At 36.0% G+C, this 23,363-nt stretch overlaps 2 protein-coding genes across 2 annotated transcripts; both read right to left on the minus strand.

Annotated features, from left to right (window-relative positions):
• Positions 1-2,735: 2,735 nt before the first annotated feature.
• On the minus strand, positions 2,736-3,914 carry LOC116171366 (NADH dehydrogenase (ubiquinone) complex I, assembly factor 6). Its single transcript, XM_031488158.1, has 4 exons — positions 3,744-3,914; positions 3,465-3,696; positions 3,176-3,408; positions 2,736-3,125 (listed from the first exon to the last, which is right to left on the minus strand). Exons 1-4 carry the CDS (start codon positions 3,878-3,880, stop codon positions 2,777-2,779), a joined length of 951 nt encoding a protein of 316 aa, XP_031344018.1. The 5' UTR covers positions 3,881-3,914; the 3' UTR covers positions 2,736-2,776.
• Positions 3,915-6,627: 2,713 nt separating this feature from the next.
• LOC116170467 lies at positions 6,628-21,205 on the minus strand. The gene is made up of 9 exons (XM_031486894.1): positions 20,829-21,205; positions 20,567-20,771; positions 20,290-20,514; positions 19,895-20,237; positions 15,852-16,162; positions 15,613-15,801; positions 10,123-10,778; positions 7,362-7,930; positions 6,628-7,312 (listed from the first exon to the last, which is right to left on the minus strand). The coding sequence occupies exons 1-9, from the start codon at positions 20,954-20,956 to the stop codon at positions 6,672-6,674; spliced, it is 3,267 nt and encodes a 1,088-aa protein (XP_031342754.1). The 5' UTR covers positions 20,957-21,205; the 3' UTR covers positions 6,628-6,671.
• Positions 21,206-23,363: the final 2,158 nt, after the last annotated feature.

Below are 23,363 nucleotides of genomic sequence, written 5' to 3' on the forward strand. Positions count from 1 at the left end.
GAATCTAATAACAAGTATGGCATAAATGAATTGATTGCAGATAATTGCATTGTAACTTACTTGTGCCATGAAACCGAAGAATCCACTTTCCCACAAGTACCTGCATTTCTTTATTTCTAAGTAATGAACACACTAAAATTGCCAAACATTAGGTATTCCTTTACAATTATTGTGTATCACTTACGTATACTGATTTATATAACTACGAAAGGCTTCTTTACTATTAAAATTAAAATTAAACAAAAGTTCAATAACTCATAAACAAAACAAACAATTTAACCTCAATCCGTTATGTCAAACTGGAGTAAATGCTTGGTAAATAACACTACATAATAACAGGCAAGCGCATTAGCGCCTAGTTCCCAACTAATGACAGAAGTATATTTCCATCCACTAACGTTGGCGATAGGCGTGTCCACTCGTTTATCCATATACTTCTCTTATTTATATGGGTATAACCATATATATAAGAGGGGTAAAGCATATATATGAATATATATGGGGTAAAGTCATATATATAAGAGAAGTATATGGATAAACGAGTGGACACGCCTATCGCCAACGTTAGTGGATGGAAATATACTTCTGTCATTAGTTGGGAACTAGGCGCTAATGCGCTTGCCTGTTATTATGTAGTGTTATTTACCAAGAATTTACTCCAGTTTGACATAACGGATTGAGGTTAAATTGTTTGTTTTGTTTATGAGTTATTGAACTTTTGTTTAATTTTAATAGTAAAGAAGCCTTTCGTAGTTATATAAATCAGTATACGTAAGTGATACACATTAATTGTAAAGGAATACCTAATGTTTGGCAATTTTAGTGTGTTCATTACTTAGAAATAAAGAAATGCAGGTACTTGTGGGAAAGTGGATTCTTCGGTTTCATGGCACAAGTAAGTTACAATGCAATTATCTGCAATCAATTAATTTATGCCATACTTGTTATTAGATTCCCAAGTGAAAAAAGCAACAAGAATCGGTGACTGCAAGCATGTGAACTATCGGAATTCGATGATGTAAAAACAAGGTTGTGTTCTCGTCATTTTAACCGCTATGACTGCATTGATTTGGATGCACGCAAGCATGATGGGGGCACGAAGTTATATGGGGGTCATTTAACACCTAAAAGATTTCCAACTCGACAATGTTAATTTTATTTTAAAATCAGTAAATGTCTTTAATTTAATTGTGTTTCTTTGAACATTGGTAATGTATCACTTTATATTATAGCTGATTCGAACTTATCCAATTTCATTATTTCAATTGCAATTTAAGTTTCTAAATCGTTACAAAGTTTGCCTTCGAAGTGTGTAACTGTAAACAAACTCCGCTGAGGAAGCTCGAAAGTTCTCCGTGAAAATGCTACAGTTTCCAAGCAGAACGATACGGAGTACTTTGAACCAGAACGCACTGGGGGGCACGTGAGCGCTGATTTGAGTTGGCAGTGAAATCATTCAAGTGGCCATTGACTGCAGGTCCCGAATCCTTGTGTGCCGAAAACAATGTTGAGGGCACAAAAAAGGGAAGATTCAAATTGTCGTCGTCCCTCTCGTGAAGATGCAAGTAGGGGAATCGAAGCGATATAGTCAACAGGTAAGAAACGTTTCGGCGGCGATTGGTCTTGGGAGGGTGGGCCTCGGCCAGCTAGTATACTTATCTAAAGACATCACAGGATCAGACAATAGTGATAGGAGTCGGCAGGTGGAATGGGGCCAATGTGGTGAATATGAACTTGCATGAAGCGAATAGAAGTCTGGGTGAAGTTTCCGAATGGTGCGTGGTTGTCTTTACATATGGTAATTGCACACAATAATGGTTTAATAAAATTTTAACCCTATTTTCGAGTTATAGGTTATGAAATTTGAAATTGGCGCTACTTAAAAGTAGGCGGAGAGAAGTAAATATTTACTTGGGGAGTTTGCGCATAAATACAGAGTTCAGGACTAAGGAATAGGGCAGCTCTCTTTTATGGCGAACAATTTGCACATTGCAATCATAGGCGGTTATCCATATACTTCTCTTATATATATGGGTATAACCTTAGAGAAGGAAAGAATTTCATAGTCTAAGGGTATAACAAGTCTCTGACTTCTACACGTTCATTTCTTATACCATTCCATTTGTCATACAGCACACAAATTTTTGCGTTTCGTTAAATCACGGCACTATTGTACACCTGACTATAAAAGTATAAATTTTCCATTCTTGCCACCCGCACGTTAGTAAGGAAGGTATTGCATTGGGGTAAAAAATGCCCCCCCCCACAGTTTTTTTACGGAAATACACGTTTTGGAATACAAATACAGGAATCTGAATCAAACAAAATCTCGACGTCCGCCTGTACTCTGATTTTCGGCTAAACGGTTGAACCAATTGGAACCAAATTTTCTACACATATTCTCAGACATAAAAGAGCTGAAAAGCTTTTTTGCACTCCTTCGTTCTAAATCGCGTTTTCCCAATAAAATACGAACGTCGGGAACATTGACTATCTACTTTCGCGCACTAGTGCCTAAAAATTCAACGAAATTATCTATTTAGTGCAGATCATAAACTAATAAGTAATATATGATGGAAGAGTAAAAAAAAAATATAAATACACTTTACATCGTTCCCTGTAGTTCCCTCATCTGCAAAATAAAGGCCGATTCTCACTATACATAACGTTTCCATACCATATCCATTCCATAACCATTCCGTAAATTATTATAGGCTATGGATAACATGCAAAAAATCAAATGAAATAATTTAATTAATTTTACAGAGATAGAGAACTAGTATTTTTTTTTTAAATTTGTGAACCACACTCTAGGAATCCACCACCAACTTCGTACTTGTAAGTGTGGATCGAATACATTGTAATCTAACTTCTGTAATTTATCTAAGTAGTTGTGAACTGCCACAGCCGGCAGTAATGCACGCCTTCCTTCCTCTGGTACGTTTTTTAAAATACCACGTGCCTTCACGAGATGCTGATGAGCACGACTGGCAACTTCGAAACTACATTCGCTTAACCTACTGCTTGGTCTACAACGAAGAATTTCTTCATGACTAACTTGATGCTTTACTAAAATATCTTGAGGTAGAGGTATTGCGTTTAAGTTTTTCGCCATATGAACACATCTACACAGGAAAACGTTAAATTATGAGCTGGATTTAATGAATTTACCTACCTTAGTTGTTGAACAAGTCCTTGCGCTTTACCTAAATGGGAAGCGGCATGGTCAGCATTTACATTTCTAACTTTAGATCCCTCCAATATCAAATAGTAAACACTTGATATAGATTTTTCAGAGTGTGCTTCTATCGCTTCCAGATTTTCAAACGTGTTGTGTTTCAACAGATCATATCTACTCTTAATTAACGAGGTAAAATATCGTTTGGTTAAATTGCATCGTGTTATAGCCTTAAAAGTACCTACTGTTGTTATGAATGCCAAGTACAACGCTAAATGGTACTCACTTTAAACAGTTCCAAAGCTACAGGATGTTGAGGTATTTTGCTTATATCTTTACTGAAACATGCCAAAAGTGCATCCTCCCAAAACTTCATTCTCATAAGACCAATATCTGATTTCGATACTTGGTCTAAGACTCTCGATACTTCGACATTGAAAGCGCGTACAGCAAATGCACACGATCTAGCTTCATCTTTGAGTAACAAAGTGCATATAAAGTTTTCATAGTCATGTTGTCTGTAAACCAGTGAAGGAACAACTAATTTTAGAAGGATAGCAATTACTTTACGGAATTCATGCAATAACTAGACGTGGAGGTTGTTTTGCTTGCACTACATTTACGTGAACTGATAGTAATGGCCTTAAATCGAGATACATTTGTGAATTTTTTTGAAAACGTTGGTCGTAAATAGATAAACATAACCAAATTTTTATTTTGATTGTGAAGTTACCTTCGATCTACGAGTAAAAATTTATTTTTTACTCGTAGCCTTCGATCATGACCGAAGGAAGTGAAGTTACAGGGAGAGAACAAATTTCTACACAGGATAGTCGAAAAAATTTATACAGGGTCACTGAACTCACTTGGACAGCTAAGTTGTCATCATTGAACAGTTATCTTTAGGCGTTTTCTTTCGGTGATCCAAACGCGTTTGGATTGTCAAATCACGTTCTTTCGAAGTGTGATCTTATGATCATGGTTGCTAAAATCCTGAACAAAATGAACATAAAAGTTTTATGATCACGAATTCCTAACCTATAAATGCAAGGATATTTTTGCTTAAATGTTAGGTTAGTCAATATTTGTAACTGAAGAGGAGCGTAAGCGTGCAAGTACTTCCACTTGTATTTAAATTATTTTCATAATCCAAACAAAAAATACCTAATTCGAATGTAAATGTGTACTCCGTAAACTTAACCACACTTTGATTTAAATTCGCGCGTTCTTTCGTAAAACGTCATCTTACGAATCACGATTTTGAAATCATGATTGCTAAGTAGCCGAAAGAAAGCGCCTTTTATACCGGGTGGTGCACGGTAAGTAGGAACATAGGGATTTAACCTGAAAAATTAGTTTTATGCAATATCCTGCCCTCCTGTACATTTTACAGAAAAAACTGTAGAGTTTAAAGTTGTTCAGAATTAAAAGGTGCATACAAAACTGTTTTCACATATTTTATTAAGCTTTTGGCTGTTATTAGCTGTATTCGTTTCAAATGATTTAACTGAGTTAAATCAGTTTCAGTGATTTTTTTCGTTTACAATCTTAGACCATATAGCCATGTACTATATGATCTAAGATTGTAAACGAAAAAAACAAAGTGCAATCACTTAAACTGATTTAACAGTTAAATCACTTGAAACGAATACAGCTATTAGTAGCAATTCATAAAGCAACAAGTCATAGCTATTGCCACTAAATTCATTGCTATTGCTACTAACAACAGAAATGTTGAAATTAAGGATTAAGAGGTATACGGAAAGATTTCTTAAGAATTATGCTTATATCGCCATTAATAACGACTAGTTTAATAAACGTTGCGATATTTAGCTGGTAATAGATATTTCACTTTGATCTGTCTAGGTCGAGAAGAGGATTTCAAAAATTATAATTGATTCACATTCACAACCATTGTAGCCCATATTATTGTCATACTACACTGCCGGTAAGGTAGATAACATTGCTACCAAGTACCAATTGTCTATACGTACTACATGATGGTAGGTATTATAAGAGATTTTAAAACGCAATTTTAAAGCAGCGCAAACGGATTCTTGTTGCATATCAATCCTATGAAGCACTGCATAAAAGAATACATATATGTATTTATATTTTGAATGTGTGGTATAATCGATTTTGATCTCGACTTAACATTACAGGTGGCATATCCCACCTGACATACACATAGATATATTTATATGTAAGTAGGTACATACATATAATGAGGAGACCAGGTTCTACTTGTATTATTAAGAAATCAAAATACATTTAAGTAGCATTCACAACCTCAAAATTAATACCCACAATTAACAATCGAAAATTAACATAAATGTTTAAAGTTATGTATTTTAAGGGCAACATTCACAATATAAAAAATTAATCGTCGAAATTAATACTTAACGCAGAAGTTTGCAAACTGCAAACTTTGCCGCTTAATTTTACGGAAATGAACAGAGGTGCGCATGCGTGCTTTTATATGACAGCCAACATAACCATGTATTTTTTGTTGTGATTTTGTTTACATACACAATGAATATGGCGAACAGGAATAAGTATCTTGCCACTTTAGGATTAGGTCTCCTATACCTATATTTAAATAAAAGAAAAACAAGAAGGTGGTGGGTCAGACCGATAAACCAAAATCGCATAAATCAGGGGGATTACCACAATCTCATTCAAGAAATGCGATTTCAAGATCCCGAGCAATTTTTTAATTATACAAGGCTTACTACCGCTCAGTTTGACTTGCTGCTAACGTGGATAGGTCCGCCAATAGTGAAAAACAGTTTTCGAGAGCCTATTTCACCCGGGGCACGTTTGGCTTTAACGCTTAGGTAAATAAGTCCTTAGATGTATCATTACTTATCTGATTTTTTATGTAGGCATTTGGCTAAGTAAGCCTAGGCAATTGTGTCTGAGCCTACCGAAGCTATATATTTAGTTTATGTTATGTATGTTTGTTGGATGGTTTTTTCCTGGGGAGTTCTTTTTTTCCCCATCCTATTTCTACTTCTACTCGATGACTTGTAGTGGTCCTAGTATTTTGTTGTTCAGGTTAGGTAGCTTTGCCTAGACGACAGCAATAAAACAAACATCGAACTTCTTAAATCGGATTTATTCAGTTTCAAATAATTCATTTATTTTAACACTTGAAAAAAAAACAATTTTAGTAAAATTATGAAGCGGCATTTGTTTAAAATTACTGTTCATTGCAGTGAAATGCAAATTCACCTTCTATTAAAACAAACCATTGTCGATCTAAATGAAAGTAAAAAAGCGAAACATATAATATTTACCGATAGTAAATAACTTTAATCATGAAGTCACTGCTACGCTATATTAAAACTGCAATGTAACGTTCGTTACAATTATTCAAATAAATTTCAATTTGTTGTCGATTACATTGTATGCTCCAAATTGTTTGTTTTCGTTTAAAGCGAAACAGATCAAAATATAAGTTACATTTATTTAAAGAAATTATTTTACGTAACTATCGATTGCTAAGTATGTTTACTAATTTACGCATCTCCATATTTAATTCGTCTCTCCCTTTATTTATACCGTCGTTCATAATTTCTACTAGCTTATCCGGATTGGCCGGCCCATCTTGTTGATTTAGTAGCCTACTGAAAAATTCGTTCCACAAATCCTGCCTCATGTATCTGGAAAACCGTTGGGTGATGGACCAGTGAGCACCATTTTTCTGCAGTTGCATGTATTTATCGAACAGCAATACGTGAACGGTTGCCGCAACACAAAACAAATCAGTATGGTAGCTCCACGGACGACCGTCTTGCATTTCGCAGCAAATAAAGTCTTTAGTGGTGATTCGACGTTGAAAACTGGTTCCTGGAGGAAAGAGCGTCATATCTATGCTGCATCCGAAATCGATTAATTGAAGCTGTAAAGTCGATTCGGACGTGATGTAGACTAGAAAATTATCCGGCTTAATATCTGCATGTATGATTTTGGCTTTATGCATGGCAGAGACAATTTTAAGCATTTCGATACAAAAGTACATGCAGACCGATTGTTTGATCGTATACCCTGTCTTTCTTTTAAATGAATTGACCACATCGAGTAGTGATCCGCTTGGGCAGAATTCTGAGACAAATACTGATATTTGATCACCTAAAAGTTTGTCCAATTAAACAAGGCTTTGGTGTTTATAGAAACTTACTAAAGTAACCTAATTGTATATCCATAAAGCATTCTTTCAGAGGATGTTTTGCAAGACGAACTTGCAGTTCCTTACAAATATAGTATTCCCAACAATTTGGAGGTTTTTGTAATTTTAATGCGACCGCTCGGTTAGTGCATAAATCTAGTGCCTTGTAAACTTGGCCGTACGTTCCTTCACCCAGTCTTGTATTCACCAGATATTTGTCTTCACCAATGACGGTTACCTCTTTCCGCACTGTTATACGAGGAACCGAATTTATTTGAATATAACTGCCGTCGTAACGTCCCGGGAATCCGACTCGGTTGAGCAGCTGTTTTAGGAGAGCAGGTTTGAACGGATCGGATGGTGCCGTTTCTAAGGGGGCGATAGGAGTCTCTGTAACAGGGCTGTTCTGTCCCGATTCGCAGTCCATTACTTCTAGAACGCTGGTTCGTAAAGCAGCGTTCGCTCGTAAGTTTTGCGCCAAATTGAAATGATAACTGCTACTTTCGTCGGCTCTAATGGCCATGTTTTCCCTTTTTGAGTTGTTGAATGTATTTGATTTGATCGAACCTCCACTGCTCGAACTGAAAATAATAATTTCTTATTTTATTGAAGAAGGTTTGGAATATATTTTATGTGTGGAACAAACAACTCCTGATTTATGAACAACGAAAAGTCACAAGTTTGACAATTGTGCCATGGGGCATACTACAATTATATTTTGGGTTATATAGTCACGGGGGCACATCTGAGAACACAAGATGTGCAATAATTTTATTACATGATGCAAGACTAGATTTAAACATCTAAAAATAATTGCGTAGGATTTGTAAAAGTTTATCTCCGTTCGTGGATAAGAAGTTTAGTTATCGGCGTAAGCTAATTAGTTTCAAGATAAGAAAATCCAGGTGCCGTTTATCGTTCAACGACGCTTTAATTTGTAAAGGAAATGAAGGAGAAAGTTAAAAAAAGAGTAATGGTTTTAACTAGAGAAGACAAACGTTAATCGTGGCGCTTTGGGTGGTGGACGTCAATTGTGGCTTGTTTGTTTTGGTGGACGCTGGAACGTAGCTGCTTATTGTTTTGGTGGTTGGTAGTTTGCTGTTATTTAAGACAAATCGTCTTGCCACTTAAAAAGACAGTCAGTCTTTATAATCGTAAAGTTCTTGTTATAAAAGAAAGTCGATTTTCAGACAGTCAAGTATTACGTTTACGAAGTGTAGTCGGACTAGCGTGCGTTTATCGCTTTGATGAAGCCTTTCCCAGTACCTGTTAAGGGGAATTTTCCATCATCAAATAGCTACATTTTACGACAGTAATTACAACCTACGCACTGTCGTCTAAATCGAGGTTCAAGTGCAGTCAAGTACAGTTCTCAGAAGTATCATTTTGGTATTTGTGTTAGTGCGTCTGTGTAAAAACAATCGCAATTGGCCAGATGTAAGGATTACTAACATTTTAAGGTAATTAAGATTTCTTTTATTAATAGTTAATTCGCGTGTTGCTTGGTATCTGTTTTTCTGGCTCTGAGTGCCTATATTTCTTTCATCTTATTTGATTGATGTCGAATAACGTTTCGTAACTACCGTAAATTTTGAAATTTTTCATAGACTTACTTTAGCAACCGTACCGTATTAAAACCATTGGTCTTTTTGCCTTTGGTGTTTTTCTAATGACGTTTGTAAATACCGTATCAATTTTTGATACATTCTGTTCCATTAATTATTAGGGGGGATATTGTTTCGCTTTCCTGCATTTGATTTCCCGTAGCTACCGCTAATTAACTTGTTCTTTGTTGCTTGCGTTTCCGTTAGGGCAATCGCTACTGTGTCTGTGGGCTGTAATTCTGCTTTCAGTTGTTTCGCCAGAAGCCAATCGCCGCTGCCTGCAAGATCCCTAGAGCCCGGGCTCCGCGTTATCTGTGGCTTCCGTTTCGCAGCCAATCCGAAACCTTGTTCTGGGGCAAGTCCGCATCTCTTGGTGGCGCTCGAGTCGGTCCGTCAGCGGAAGTGATTTATACTTAATTTAGCTGCGAATTTTCTTTATATTTTATACATGTTTAAGATTTTTAGGATGTCAGGGAGATGAGCACTTAATTAAAGAAGTTTTAATTTTCGAGCGACTAGTTAGTTACGGATTTTCCAGCCTTCGCTTTCCGCACTTGGGGAATTTTATAAAAGGTACGAACATCATTTAGAGGGGATGAAGTACTGAGTAGTCAATCAATTAGAGGGGATCTTTTAATATTTTCAACACTGAAGTAGATATCGATAGTTTTGCTTCCGATCCCGCTTGAAAAATTGTTAGTTTCCCGTGTGTCCTTAATTCTCTTTTAGGGTTTCGCCAGTGATCGATCGTTGGTATCTGGGTGACTTACAGGGGCAAGGGAACAACCTCTGGTAGCGCTCGAGACTGTCGTACCGTTCCGCCGGCTTTTGCCGTTTGGTTCAAATCTTAATGCTCTGTGTATTATTTTTTTTTTATTCCAACAAATCCTCTTGTTTGATTTTCAAGGAACCGTTTTGCATGGATTTAGCTGTACAACTGCATCAAATCTAGTTAATTACCATCTGAATTTATAGGAATTTTCCCAAGCCTAACTGCGCCAAAAAACTGGAGTGGTTCCTATACACTCAGGGATGAAAAATTAAATTAAATACGTTGAATAAACCCACCATTAATCCGAGGTCTAAGTTACATTAATCTTTTAAACAATTGTGACTTTTCGTTCCCAATAACTAACAATTCGTAATTGCTAACAGGTGTGTATACATACCCATAGCTTTTTGAAGAAGTTTCCTCAACAATAGTAGAACATCGATTACCAAGTTTGACGGGTCCCGTCTCTATTTCCGCCGAAAATAATTGCTTGCGAGGAGCATCCAGAGAAGATGTGGGAGAAATGTGCACTTGTTTCGCTTGTGGAGTACTAACTTTCATGGCGTTCAGATTAAAATTAAAAGCTTGCGTGTTGCACGTTGCGTTTAAATCTGAAAAACGCGAGACCGGTGGTGCCGCCATCTCAGTCATGGACGAACTGCTTTCATCTTCGAAAATAACTATCCTTTTCGCCTCGTCGCCAGGTTGGGCAGCTGCCGCTATATCGTGGCCTCCCCTCGAACCGGTCTCGGCCAAGTCTTCGTCGCTCAACACCTTAAACGGAGCGGACTTCATCGCGCTCCCTTTAGGTTGCAAGTGATCCTGATATTTCGATTCTTCGTAGATAGAAAATTTTGATACATTTTTATGTTGAGGCGGGTGAACTGACACGCTTAAAGTATCGTTGATGGCTGATCCCCAAAGATCATTTATCTCATTGCCAAAATCGATGTTATTAGGGTCGATCTTGTTTTGGGCTGACGTGTGGAATGTTATCAGTGGCTCTTCCATGTTTTGACCAAAAATCCTTGTTTTGTCTTCTGGTCTACGAGTCTACAATAAAAACAATAACATAGAATAAAGTTACACACTCATAGTAACTAGAGTTTTTAGAAACTATATATATATCTATATAAATTAAAAGCATCTCTGTTCAATTATACAAAAATCTTAAAATCACGCTCATATGTTGCAACTATGCTTCCTCTGCTCTTTGCAAGTATCAACGTTTATGTTTTTTGCAAATGCAATGGTTGAACAAAGTAATGGACCATTGTATATTTAAAAAAAATAAAATTTGGAATAAATCGACTGAAGCTTTTTCTATCTCGGTACTTTTCAAAAGAAGTTCAAACAACGGCGGCTTCTTCTTTTTGTGTATTGCTGTCATAAATATGAACAATTTATTTTTCTATTTAACAAAACTGTGTGGTTATAATAAGCAAATTTAAATTATTTGTAGATAGCAAAGACCTAAAGCGTTTCGCATGCCCCAACTGCTCACTACCCTGGTCACACTAGGCAAGAGTCCTGCACGACCAAACAAACTTTCCATCTTTCTGTTACGATTCCCCTAAAGAGTCAACTTAGACACAACTACTAGACGACATGAGATTTTTCTTTCACATTCAGCATCCGATATAGGTGGGTTGGCGGTGGTCTACTATTGTTCTGATGACTTACCTAGATCTCATGGTAATCTAAGATACTTAGCAAAATCTAAAAATTCCAGACCAATCCCAATTAGAACACCATGTTCAATAATAAGTATGTGTAGAGCGCCAAACAGTAAAACACATGACAGACGCGTAAAACGATTACTTACCTTAAAACGTCAGCTTGGAAATGGGTAGAATTAGTTCTGAACACTCCCATAGATAAAATAAATGTTGCTACATGACACAAGGCGTTCTTCCCACCATACATGTCATGTAAAGATCTGTAGGATATTACGACTTAAGATTAGTCCCGACAATGATTTATATTCTTAAAGACCATGAAACTATCACATCAATATAGCCTAGCTAGGGAAACATAGCTTGGGAGAAACCACCATCTGTCGGAAAATCGCCAAACTTCAGATTAGAAATAACTCTCCAATGCCACCCGTCAAGTTACCATTTATTAAAATGAGCTACAAGTTACAAAGGGTAAGCAGAAGGTTCATCAGAAGTGTCAGCACGAAAGCAAGAGAATCTAAACTCTGTCTAATTAACACCAATATGACTAAACGTAAACACCGCCACCCGCCTGGCGCGTGATCACTTTGCACAGTAGCGGCGATATTGCGATTGTGCTTTCACTTTTCGCGACCTATAGGAATTCACGAAATTGTCGATCACGTGAAGCCCACGTTTCTTGGAATTGGATGGCGTTTAGTCTCGCGTTTATTAATTATAATAAATGGAATTGATCAATTTCAATGAATTTTTAAAAAGATACGCAAATAGAAACGACGTTCCACTTTAAATGTGTCTCTTTTTCACCAAATGTTCTGTTTTTTAGGGTGCAAACAAAATTTCCTAGAGAGATAGCAAAAAAAGTGAAATGTTCACACTTTTATTATCCATTACTTAGGCAGGAACAAAGAGGAAAACTGCACAAATAACCAACATGCAATTGATCTAAACCATAGAGTAACTATACTGCATTCATTATAAGAAGGTAGTAGATGGCGCTATGCTTGAAGGTAAACACACACAGGAAAAATATAAAACGGCACCCAATTATTGTAAAGAAGAAATATCCAGTACGGCGAACAGAAATAAATCTTTGACATTAACAGCTAATGACACTTCGGCAGTTTAGTTGGCAACATAAACTACCAGCTTACAAAATTCGCCACTCGTTTTATGTTTCAGTGTAATACTGACTCGTGTTTTAGCCAATCACATTGAAGGTCAAAGCTTCCCTATGCTTTCTACCGCTACCTTCTTAAAATGAATACAGTATATGTCTAAACACACGGACCTCTTAAAAAAACGAACTGCCAATACAATATATTCCACATTGGACTAATACGTGATAGTCACCATCGCCTGTTTTCTTAAGTTGGTAGTGACAAATAATAATTAATTTTATATTGACAAACTTGCAAAATTAACCTAAAATTAATTAACAGGTAAAAAAATTATGACCCTGTGATGGAACCGAATTTGCCCGCTAAAATTCGATTTAAATATTCTCGAGACCGACCCTGGCGCGACGGAAAAAAGTCAAGATTGCGCTTTGTTTCGTTTCCGTGGAACACGTGTTTTTTTCTTCCCTGCTCTACATTGAATCGACGTCTCAGAGCGCGGTCGATATTAACAATTTTAGTCTAGAATTTGCTTAAAAAGAAGATTTAGGTAGAGGTATTTGTGCTTTTGTTGAGGGCAGAAGTAATTTTTACGTTGCGAATAGTGACTGCAGCTTCAACAATTATAAAGGTGATGAACTCGTTTTTTTATCTCTACGTCTATTGCATCCATCTAGCAATGATATGATCGTGTTAGATTATTTACCAATTTAATGGTATTCTAGTTCAGCATGATTATTGCCATTTATAACCCATTCTAAATACAAATTGCACTTTTAATTTGTTGTACTACTCATACTTTAAATTAAATGCATAGAGATTCTACATAAATATATTGTTTTCCAATTTACAGTACTCCTTTGTTCCAAACGCTGGCCACATGAATTACTGACCGATTTACGTGTTTTTATTTATATTTAGATACAGTATGTTCCCTTAGGGATGATATTCAATACAGCATGCAGAACTACATTTTAATTTATAAATGAATTTATTGCAGCACATTTCGCTTTTGTTTGCACGAATATACTACTGTTTATTTACAGGGTGCTTCATCTGGAGGCGAGTGACGTACGTTAGGTGGTTGATTGTTACATATTGCACTTGGCATTGTGAATTAATTACTTGATACTAATGTTTGCCACGACATGTTCCTTTGTTTTGTTGTAATGTGATACTTGACGTTATGCTCCTACTATTTATTTGAACCAGGTGATTATGATTATTAATATTTGGCAAGGATGACTTGTTTCGAATATTTACTGTCCTATATTTGATACCGATATTTAATCTCGATTTGACGTAGCAGAGGCTGGCTAAAGTTTAGGACTGACATACGCAGAGATATATATTTTATGTATTGTTTTTTTTTTGTGTCTTCGAAAAGAGCCATCTTGCCGATATTGCTAATCAATCCGATTAGTTGATCCCTGACATGTAGTGACAGAACATTGGTTTTGTGTCAGTCTTTGCTATGCCACTGCAAATAGGTATGTCAACTGTCAACGCCTACATAAATTGTGTATATTTTATTTATGATTATGTATGCGTGCGAGTTTGCCGATGGTGTTGCTCTGTTATTTTTGTTATGTCATGATTTGTCTTTTGATTGGTTACTGTCAGTAGTCATGGTAGAGAGCCTGGAGTTCGGTAATTTATAACACGGCACTTTATAACTAGTGGGTTGGTCTGATCCTAGAGACGTGTGAATGAAAGAGTTGTGGTCCCGCTTAGTTGTACATGAGGCTGCTGGCTAAGACCGGTCTCACTTGCGCATAGATCCGCTAAAAGCGGGCGGTGTGTTCTTGTTGTGACCTTTTGTTTTGTTATCAATTTGAGGTATCCTTCCTATGTGAAATGCTCTTCTGAGAGACCAACTCCTAGCGATTTCATATAATGTTGACATGTCATGACCAGAGCAACTAAAGACTACTCGGTGTGGGATTTGGAATGGCCATCCAATATCCAAACCTATTATATGAATTTATTGTAATGTTTTAACGATTGTTTTTTGTTATGTGTGTGAAATATTGATTCCTTAGGAATTCCAGCGGAGTCTGTGATTCAACATTATCTTAATTTACTTAACAACAATCATAATATGTATGTATTCATGCCATTACAGACAACTAATTTTCCTATAAAGTTCAATATTAATTTGTTGGCTGGGTTTTTTCTTGGTCAGTTCTTTTTTTCCCAGCCTATTGTTATATTTGTGAACTACCATTTTCTAAATTTAATCATGCAATGCGAAGTATTTGGATTAAATCTCCGTTTTTAAAGCATGTACTTGTTTTATTTGTATTCCTTACTTGATCCTCACTCCGACAGGCAACACATATCTTGTAGCGATTTTTAAAAACACAACGTAGTAAGATGGTCCTATTATTCGGTTATTCAGGTTAGGTAGCTTTGTCTAGACTATCACGTGCCACGGGGTTCAGTTAGTTTTGGAGGGAAAGTTTTGAATCTTGAGTTGCGCAGTCTCTCGGGGCTGGCCTGGGTACGTCACAACCTTTAAATTTTAGAGGTGATCCCTATTGATAAACAAACACATAAATTACCGCTAAAAAAGTTTGGTTATGTAATTAAATAACGCCTGAAGTAGGCATAGGGAATGTTCCGTAATTGTTTTCAATTGTATGAAATAGTGACTGTCAGTAATTAAACAAGATAAAGCAGTAATACTACTGGTCAGTATTCAGAAGATGCTATATTCTCTAATAAACAACAATTTTAAGTAAATAAACTAGGTTAGTTTCGCAAGTTATACCAACATAAAACTAATTAGAATCAGTCACGACCAACTTAAAAAAGCACACGATAGCGTCTAACATGTGTTGGACATTTTTATGATATCATAATAGTGTGATTGGCAGCCCATTTTTTATAAGAGGTCCGTGCCTAAACACTATTTTAAACTTGGGGAGGGGGAGGGGGTTAAGATTATCGTTATACCAATGTAAAACCTATCCCTTGGCTTGCCTCTTTCACAGAAAACTCCATCGATATTAATAAAACTAAAATATTTATAGGTTCCTTACATTGCCCTATCACTTTAAGTGCTGTAAACAGACAACAAAAACTTACTCTGTTATCCTCCATGTGACGAAGAGATTGCTCACTGACCACCTCTTGATGAATTTCTGGCAAACATCCAAACTGCTGGTAAATATTATGATTTTGTAAAATTGGCTGCTGGACAACATCCCCTTGCATGCCCGACATAAACATATGATGCAATCCGTCTCCGTCACCTTGATCATATAAATGTTCCTCCTACACCAAGCAACTTATAAAGAAATTTGGAACGTAGTTCCCACACAAACCTGAGTTAGATCGTGCATCCTGTGCTTGCTGGTGTTAACGCCGTCGCCCAATATGGACTGAATAGCTTGCGCCGTTTCGACATAGGAAACATTCGAACGTGGCAGGTACCGTGCGGCCCTAATCTCTTCTATACTGAATTCGGTCTCCAGATTGCAGTACACTTTGGCTTTGGGATACATAGGAAATCTATGGGGATCGTCCGGCTCGGCGTAACACAAGACAGGTTTCCAACAAGAGAAGTCTTCGTGGGTCGTAGGGTAAAATTCCGCCGGCAGTATAAGACCTCTTTTTTCATCGCTGTCAACGTGAACTAATGGAAAAGAAATTTTTAATCTCTTGAAATTAGCCTAAAATGTGAGACATTTGCAATCAGCGTGAACCATATAAGACGATACAGTTACTTATTTGGTACTCGTGTAAGTCTTTAAAATAAGAAGAAATCTTGTCAGGAAGAACTGTTCAAGCGCCATTAATTGTTACTGTTTAAAACACTATAATTATTTCTTTGAGGTTAATAAAAAAAAAGAAGAGATGAATGAAAAAGTAATGAATTACGACTAACAATCTTTTGTGATTATTAGATGATTTTAGTTAATTTAAAATTAGCATTAGAGCTGCAAGGTCTTGCAGTTTATTATATTGCAGACCTGTTGAGATTGACCCGAAATTCCAGTAACAATGGCCATTACTGGGCTACCGCATTTGGAAATTTTAATCCAGCAAATTAAGTAAGTGTAATTAACAATTAAATGAGTTGCAGTAAATCGCATCCGAACCGGTCGTCGCGTGGTTTCATTGCTTAATTGAGATAAATTTGAAGACCAATTACAGATTTTTATGTTTATCGCAGGCGGCACAATTAAATAACGAAGTTTATAGAAGTCGCTTGAATTTAGTAAGTCACAGACGACTATTAAACATCATTTATTTGAAACAAAATGCAAAAGAAAAATTATACAAGCACAGTTGTCATCATCTCAAAAATTAAAAAAATACGCGCGGTTTCCTAAGCCGCTTCGACTATCTGCGCGTCGTATTAATTGCAATTGTGAAGGGGTACAAGTTTTAATTTTTGGATGTAAACTAAAACTATCGAATACGCTGTGTAGGCTGGGAAAACCGTCGTTCCCTCCATGAAATGGTAGGAATTTTGTAAAAGGTAACGGCGTTCTTCGCAAATTTTCGTAAGTACCGTAATTTTGAACTTTTCCGTAAATTTACTTTGGCAATCGAACCGTATTTAAATCATCTAAATTTTGCCACTAGCTACATTTGTTTCTGAGATACAGAGTGCTGAAAACGTAAAGTTTGACTTTTTGGGATGTTATCCTATTTTACTACCCATGTAAGACAGAAAAAAAGTAAAAGCTCCCTATTTTAATAATAATAATGGTTTTTATTGATTAGAATTTGTATAGATTAGATATTTGATAAAGAAACCAGTGACGTAGATTTAACCCAATGTTGGTATTTTTTAAATGCAATACCCTGTATATCTTAACGTCAATTGGTTTTCATTTTTTTTCCTGATTATATTGATGTATCACAACGTATTTTTTTTTTAAATCATGGCCATGAAAACATTTTTTTACTATTTACAGCTCGATTTACAGTAGGCCGTGGATTCATGGAGATTTTGATTTGTTTAACCGCATGCATGGTAATTAAGGCAACTGATACCAATCAATAAAAATGGCTGACGGTAGAAACAATATTTTAAACAAATGCATTACTATTGTCATAAGAAAAATACTTGAGAAGATTGAGGTTACGGGAGTTCTGATTTGGATGAGCCCCAATTTATCCGAATTCGGAATTCTTCTCCAAAGACTGTACAAAGACACCCTTCACACAAAGTTGTCTTATCCACATCAAGAAATAGCGAATGTTGCATTCGCTCAAATAAAAGTTCACACTATAAAAAGCTGTTAATTTTTACCAACAAGAAAATTATCAGATTAAGGTAATGATCTAAAATCTTAAGTGTAATAAGATTAATAATTGTTGCCAACTTAAGTACCCTCTTATTAAGAGTATTGCTTCTCCAAAAACAAACCCAAAGATAGCATAAGATGAAAAATAAATAAAATAAAAATAAATGCACTTCATCAAGAAGAACTGTACTTTTATATCTTCTTGGAGAAATTAAGATAGGTACTATTTGATAGCTAATTTACTGTATCACTGTTTAAAACTATTATGTATTTACCAACTAAGTATTCACTATATTTAAATAATGTGTTTTTAAAGCCTAATTTTATCATCTGAAGAATAATTGAAACATTTGAAATTGGTAAATAGACGGTTTCGGCGTAAGTTTGACCTTGAAAGGATAAAGAGGAAAGTTCTACCCTAGTTTTGTTTCTTTCTAACAGTGTCGCCACACATAGCGCAATATATCCCCAAATTGATTAGTTATTTTTACAATATTACCATATAATTGGTAATCCATTTTAAATTTCCCGTTTTATCATGACAACTACCTATAGTTCGTTTCACCAATAATTTAACATTTCTCATTAGGTCGTTAACTAGCGGGAATTCCCACTGCGACATTTAAAACAATAGGACAATAGCCCCCATTTAACTAAAAGTCAGCGGTTCTCAATAAAATTTTAATGTTTCAAACGCCGAATTGGAATTGGGGAAACTACTTGGAATGTGTCCACCTATTTAATTAATACATTAATATGGTATCAACACGATTATTGTCGTTAATGTCCTATCGACGCATTCCTTAAGGAACTACATTTTAAATATATCGATTATTAAGGAAATGGGACGATTTATACGAGCACTACAATTTGGCGTTTGAAACATTAAAATTTTATTGAGAACCGCTGACTTTTAGTTAAATGGGGGTTATTGTCCTATTGTTTTAAATGTCACAGTGGGAAATCCCGCTACTTAACGACCTAATGAGAAATGTTAAATTATTGGTGAAACGAACTATACAGGGTGGTGACTTGCGTAACGCATCATAGGGATTTCAATGTAAAATTCGTAACATGCGATTATTGGCTCCCCAAATTATTTTAGAGCAAAAATCTATTAAGGTTTTTTGTAGAAAAAAAGTTTTTACGTCAATCAACTGTATTAGTTTCCAATTTTTTGTATAATAAAGACGGAAACTTGGAAAAATAAAACCCCCATCTTTTTCAATAATCTGTGATGCCATGGAATTTTATAAAACAAAAACTACACCAATATCCGTCATGCCATGGAATGTCTGCTATAAAACAAATCAAATTCTATTAAAATAGTATTATATTTAGAACAGCGAATTCAACATAAAGAAAGACCAAATTACTAAAAACGGTTTCCTGTTATAACAATTTACAATTTATTGTTCCAATAAGTCACCATTCACTGCAAGACAGTAACCAAGTCGATCATAAAATCCATTTCGAACTGCTGTTAATTTATAACTGGATATCTTTTTGTTTTAGAAAATTCCATGGCATCACAGATTATTGAAAAAGATGCGGGTTTTATTTTTCCAGTTTTCCGTCTTTATTATACAAAAAATTGGAAACTAATACGGTTGATTGACGTAAAAATTTTTTTTCTACAAAAAACCTTAATAGATTTTTGCTCTAAAATAATTTGGGGAGCCAATAATCGCATGTTACGAATTTTACATTGAAATCCCTATGATGCGTTACGCAAGTCACCACCCTGTATAGTGTAATTCATATTCAGATGGCAGTGCATGGGTATAGGATAACAGTGTTGCCAATCCTACTGCCATTGTAACTTTTGGTAATTAGTTACTGTTGGGCAAATAAAAACATTTAACACTAACTGCTTGCCTTTGCAATTTAACACTACACCGAGCACTACACCTTTTTTTAATTTTACTACACGTGATATTGAATTCGATACGCCACAAATGCATGTGATCCAGTCAACAATGTAGTTAGGTACTCTCGTATATGAAAACATTAAATGCTGCCATCTGAATGTGAATTCCAGTAGCACATTTGAAAATATATTCAGAGCACAAAAAAAAGCAGAAATGATGAATAAAAAAATTACAAACCTTGAAATTTTGGGATTCTAGAGGTATGCGCGGCTACACCTTTCAAATGAGGTGCAGTCCACATTCCGGCTTTAATAGCATTTTCTTTAGGTGCAATTTGACGTTTAGCTACACTCAGAATACTCGAAGGCGGTGCTGCCACCTCCCTTACGCTATTCTCTCTGTCTTCGTACACACTTAATCCAATGTTTGATCTTGAACTCGACGATGTACTGGGTACTATGCCAGGTCCGGCACTGCTTATAGAACGCTCACTGCCTACTTTACCAGGCGCATATGGACAGAGGGTAGTTAAAGCGTGCCGCTGTTCTAATAGTCGTTGCTCGTTTACACCAGATATGACCTACACACAAAATTAGTACAAATCGGCATTTCGAATAGCGACACAACAATACTTGTTGGCCAGCAGCAAAGATCATGTTTTGATGTGCCATTATTAATTCTTGCTGGGGTTGAGCGTATTCACTTCTGCCAAGTTGGAAAATCGAATCGGCACTGCGATAGTCGCCAGCTGCTTCGTAATAATATGCCCATGCTCGATATAGATCAGCACAGCCCTTACACAACCCTTTCGAATGCATCATTTGATACAACTCGACTGGATTTGGTTGTAAATCGTTCTAGACACAGACATACATAAAACCAAAGCTTACAAAATAGCTAAAAACATACGTATTTTATCCACAATTTACATAATCGAAAATCGTTCATGTAACATTTTTCGTTTTCGAATTTTGTCAAACAATCCTCTAGTACTTGTACCAAGTTGCCTTCGTGTCCATGTTTGGGATAACTTTGTTCTATCCAACAAATGTACTGGTACCAGTTTTCCAGCGGGTCATTGCCTTGATAGTTTCTAATAAGGTTTTCAAATTTCCTACAAGGGTTAAAAGAGAGTAAGATTGGCCAAGAATAGTATCAAGGTGTTATTTACTCTTTTTGTGATATAAGCTCTCTTTGAAATTCCTCATTGCCTTGTGCTTGCAGTGCGACTCCTAACCGGCTAGCATTACGGCCACCGCGAAGGGGTTGAATATTTTCTTTGCTTAGATCGAATTCCATGACTGACGTTTGCAGCTGTCAAAATGCCGAGATTCGTTTGGATTTTAAAGTCGATGCATGTCAGAGGACGAATAAAATAACGATGTTTAGAAACATTTCACGTAAGTTTATTGGGTTTTCTTTAAATTCCAGTGCTTGTATTGATTAATACATCGAAATAAGTTAACGGATCACTATTTAAAATACGACCTCCCTTATGTGCCTACTGTTGTTCTCCTAAAACACTGCAATGTGACCAACTGTCACTGTCAAACGGGTAAAATTCAAATTGTATCGCTGTTGCCAAAAATCTTGATTCCGGTTAATTCAAATTTTTCTAAATACAATCTTTTGTATTCACGAATCCATTGACTAATTCTTTCGCTTATGACATTGAATAAGTAATTATACTTATTTCAATGGTTATGGACACGATCAATCATGCATAATACCATTGTATTTTCAGTCCTAATCAAAGGTTAATATACTCCAGTAGCGAGAGAATCTCATATACCTATAAAAATAAGTATAGAGAATCTTTTCTAGTCTAAAACGAAGTCTAAGGAGAGAATACAGCTCACATAAGTGCGAATAGCAAAAAATATAAATATTATATACAGGTATAAACAGAATTATTGCGAGTTTGACTTATATACAATGCTTATAATAAGCTAGAAAGAAACCCAATAAGCATTATAAAGAATGAAGACCGAAGAGGGATAGAGTACACAACAAATTAAAAGCGCTTTTGATTAAGCTATAAATCATTTAATTGCTGCTGTCTCTCTCACTAATGCTTATTGGGTTTCTTTCTGGCTATATAATTATTATAAGCCAGACTCGCAATAAACTTTTTCCTTAGCCACCTGTATTCCCAATGGAATCGCAAACTGTTACAATTGAAGATAATATAATAAACACTTTTAGAGTTTAGTTAACCCAAGAGAGTTGGTGGATATATGTGAAGTATGACTGTATGATGAATTCCACGTTGTATATACAACCTACAATGATGCACACATTTTGAGAGTTTGCAAAGTTTGCAACTTCCCGACTATTTAGGAGAAGGGGACAGCTGGGCAGCTGGCTACGCCGTTTCCAGAGCATGACCTTAAACTCGATACTCACGAGTTACGTTCTGTTCCCCGGCAATCCGTGGACTGTTAGCCCAGGCCAACCGGTACCGTTGCTCAAAATTATGCCGATCGGGCAATATCGTCCGGCGCAGCAATGCTTCATAATGCGATTTTCACAATTCTCATTCTTAAAATAAAAAAGAATGGACCAGAAAATGGATGTTGAGAAGATATTCAAGCGGTGCATCATCCTATCAGTTGCTCATTTGAATTATGGTTGCTTATAAAACACTATTTCCCTTTATGTACTATTCGAATTCGAAGAATTTCATACTCATTATATCTGTACCCCACCTTTAAGATGCCATTGTTACACAGCCGTGTTGTTGTTAATACAAGTTCGTTTATGAACGTCATAATGTAACGCGTGTTACACCAAGACATCTCAAACATAAAAAAAGCACAACCGCGTACACAAACTTTCTACTTACTTTTTCTATATCACCAACACTGGTTCCATATATTGATTGACATATTTAAAAATGGCAGCTCGGGTACAAACTTTAACATTGACAAAAACTCCTCTTCTATAAATTGTAACTACACACGCGCTCACTAACTCTTGTAACAACTCTTCTTCAATTTTAACTGACAACCGATAAAAATTTCAAAACATCGGCCTACCGCCAGAAAAATCATATTTTGAAAATTTACACGCAACTGACTGTTACGTACGCTAAGTCAAATGACCCGAAACCGCCACGTTAGATCGATAAGTCCGACGAAAAACAAGCACTTGTTTATCTCTAAACCTCACACCTGTGCCGTCGCTTATCTCATTCAATTAAATTTTACTTTGATAAAAGTCTCCTTATCAAGCATCTGTTAACTGATTTTCGTAAAGACACAATACATTCTTCTACGTGTTGAATTACAACAAAGAACAATTACAACCTACTAAATTCTAAATACAACTACGACTAAAATTAAATAAAACTCAACAATTATGTGCCCATTTGCAATGAATTCCACAAGATTTCGTAATTACTTTTAATAAAAAATTAATTACAAGGTACGCCGCTTGTTATTCTCATACGCTGCGTTAGCTATGTTAGCATTAGTTCGACCTAAAGGGCATATCCCCCTGGTTTACAAATTACATAGCAATATATTCCCCATGCAACATGGCCGCCGACAACCAATCAAAAATTAGACACTGTTATCCCGACTGTGTCTATAAAGTTGCTATACTTCCTGCAGTGATCTCGAAATTCCCTTTTTCCAAATTTTTGGTAAAAGCTTCCATATAGCAGCGAAATTATGGTAGACTGCAGTGCTTTATATATAAGGTT

The sequence above is a fragment of the Photinus pyralis genome, unplaced genomic scaffold (assembly GCF_008802855.1).
Source record: "Photinus pyralis isolate 1611_PpyrPB1 unplaced genomic scaffold, Ppyr1.3 Ppyr1.4_LG5, whole genome shotgun sequence".
Taxonomy (NCBI): Eukaryota; Metazoa; Arthropoda; class Insecta; order Coleoptera; family Lampyridae; genus Photinus; species Photinus pyralis.

Bases quoted from the DNA above. Each gene is read 5' to 3' on its own strand.
- LOC116170467 (XM_031486894.1), bottom strand. From the start codon at position 20,956: ATGGAATTCGATCTAAGCAAAGAAAATATTCAACCCCTTCGCGGTGGC. The intron at 20,772-20,828 runs GTAAATAACACC...TAACCCTTGTAG, and splicing joins GAGCTTATATCACAAAAAGA to GAAATTTGAAAACCTTATTA. The intron at 7,931-10,122 runs GTATGTATACAC...TATTATTTTCAG, and splicing joins ACTTCTTCAAAAAGCTATGG to TTCGAGCAGTGGAGGTTCGA.
- LOC116171366 (XM_031488158.1), bottom strand. From the start codon at position 3,880: ATGTTTATCTATTTACGACCAACGTTTTCAAAAAAATTCACAAATGTA. The intron at 3,409-3,464 runs GTGAGTACCATT...GGTACTTTTAAG, and splicing joins TAGCTTTGGAACTGTTTAAA to GCTATAACACGATGCAATTT. The intron at 3,126-3,175 runs GTAGGTAAATTC...TTTCCTGTGTAG, and splicing joins GGACTTGTTCAACAACTAAG to ATGTGTTCATATGGCGAAAA.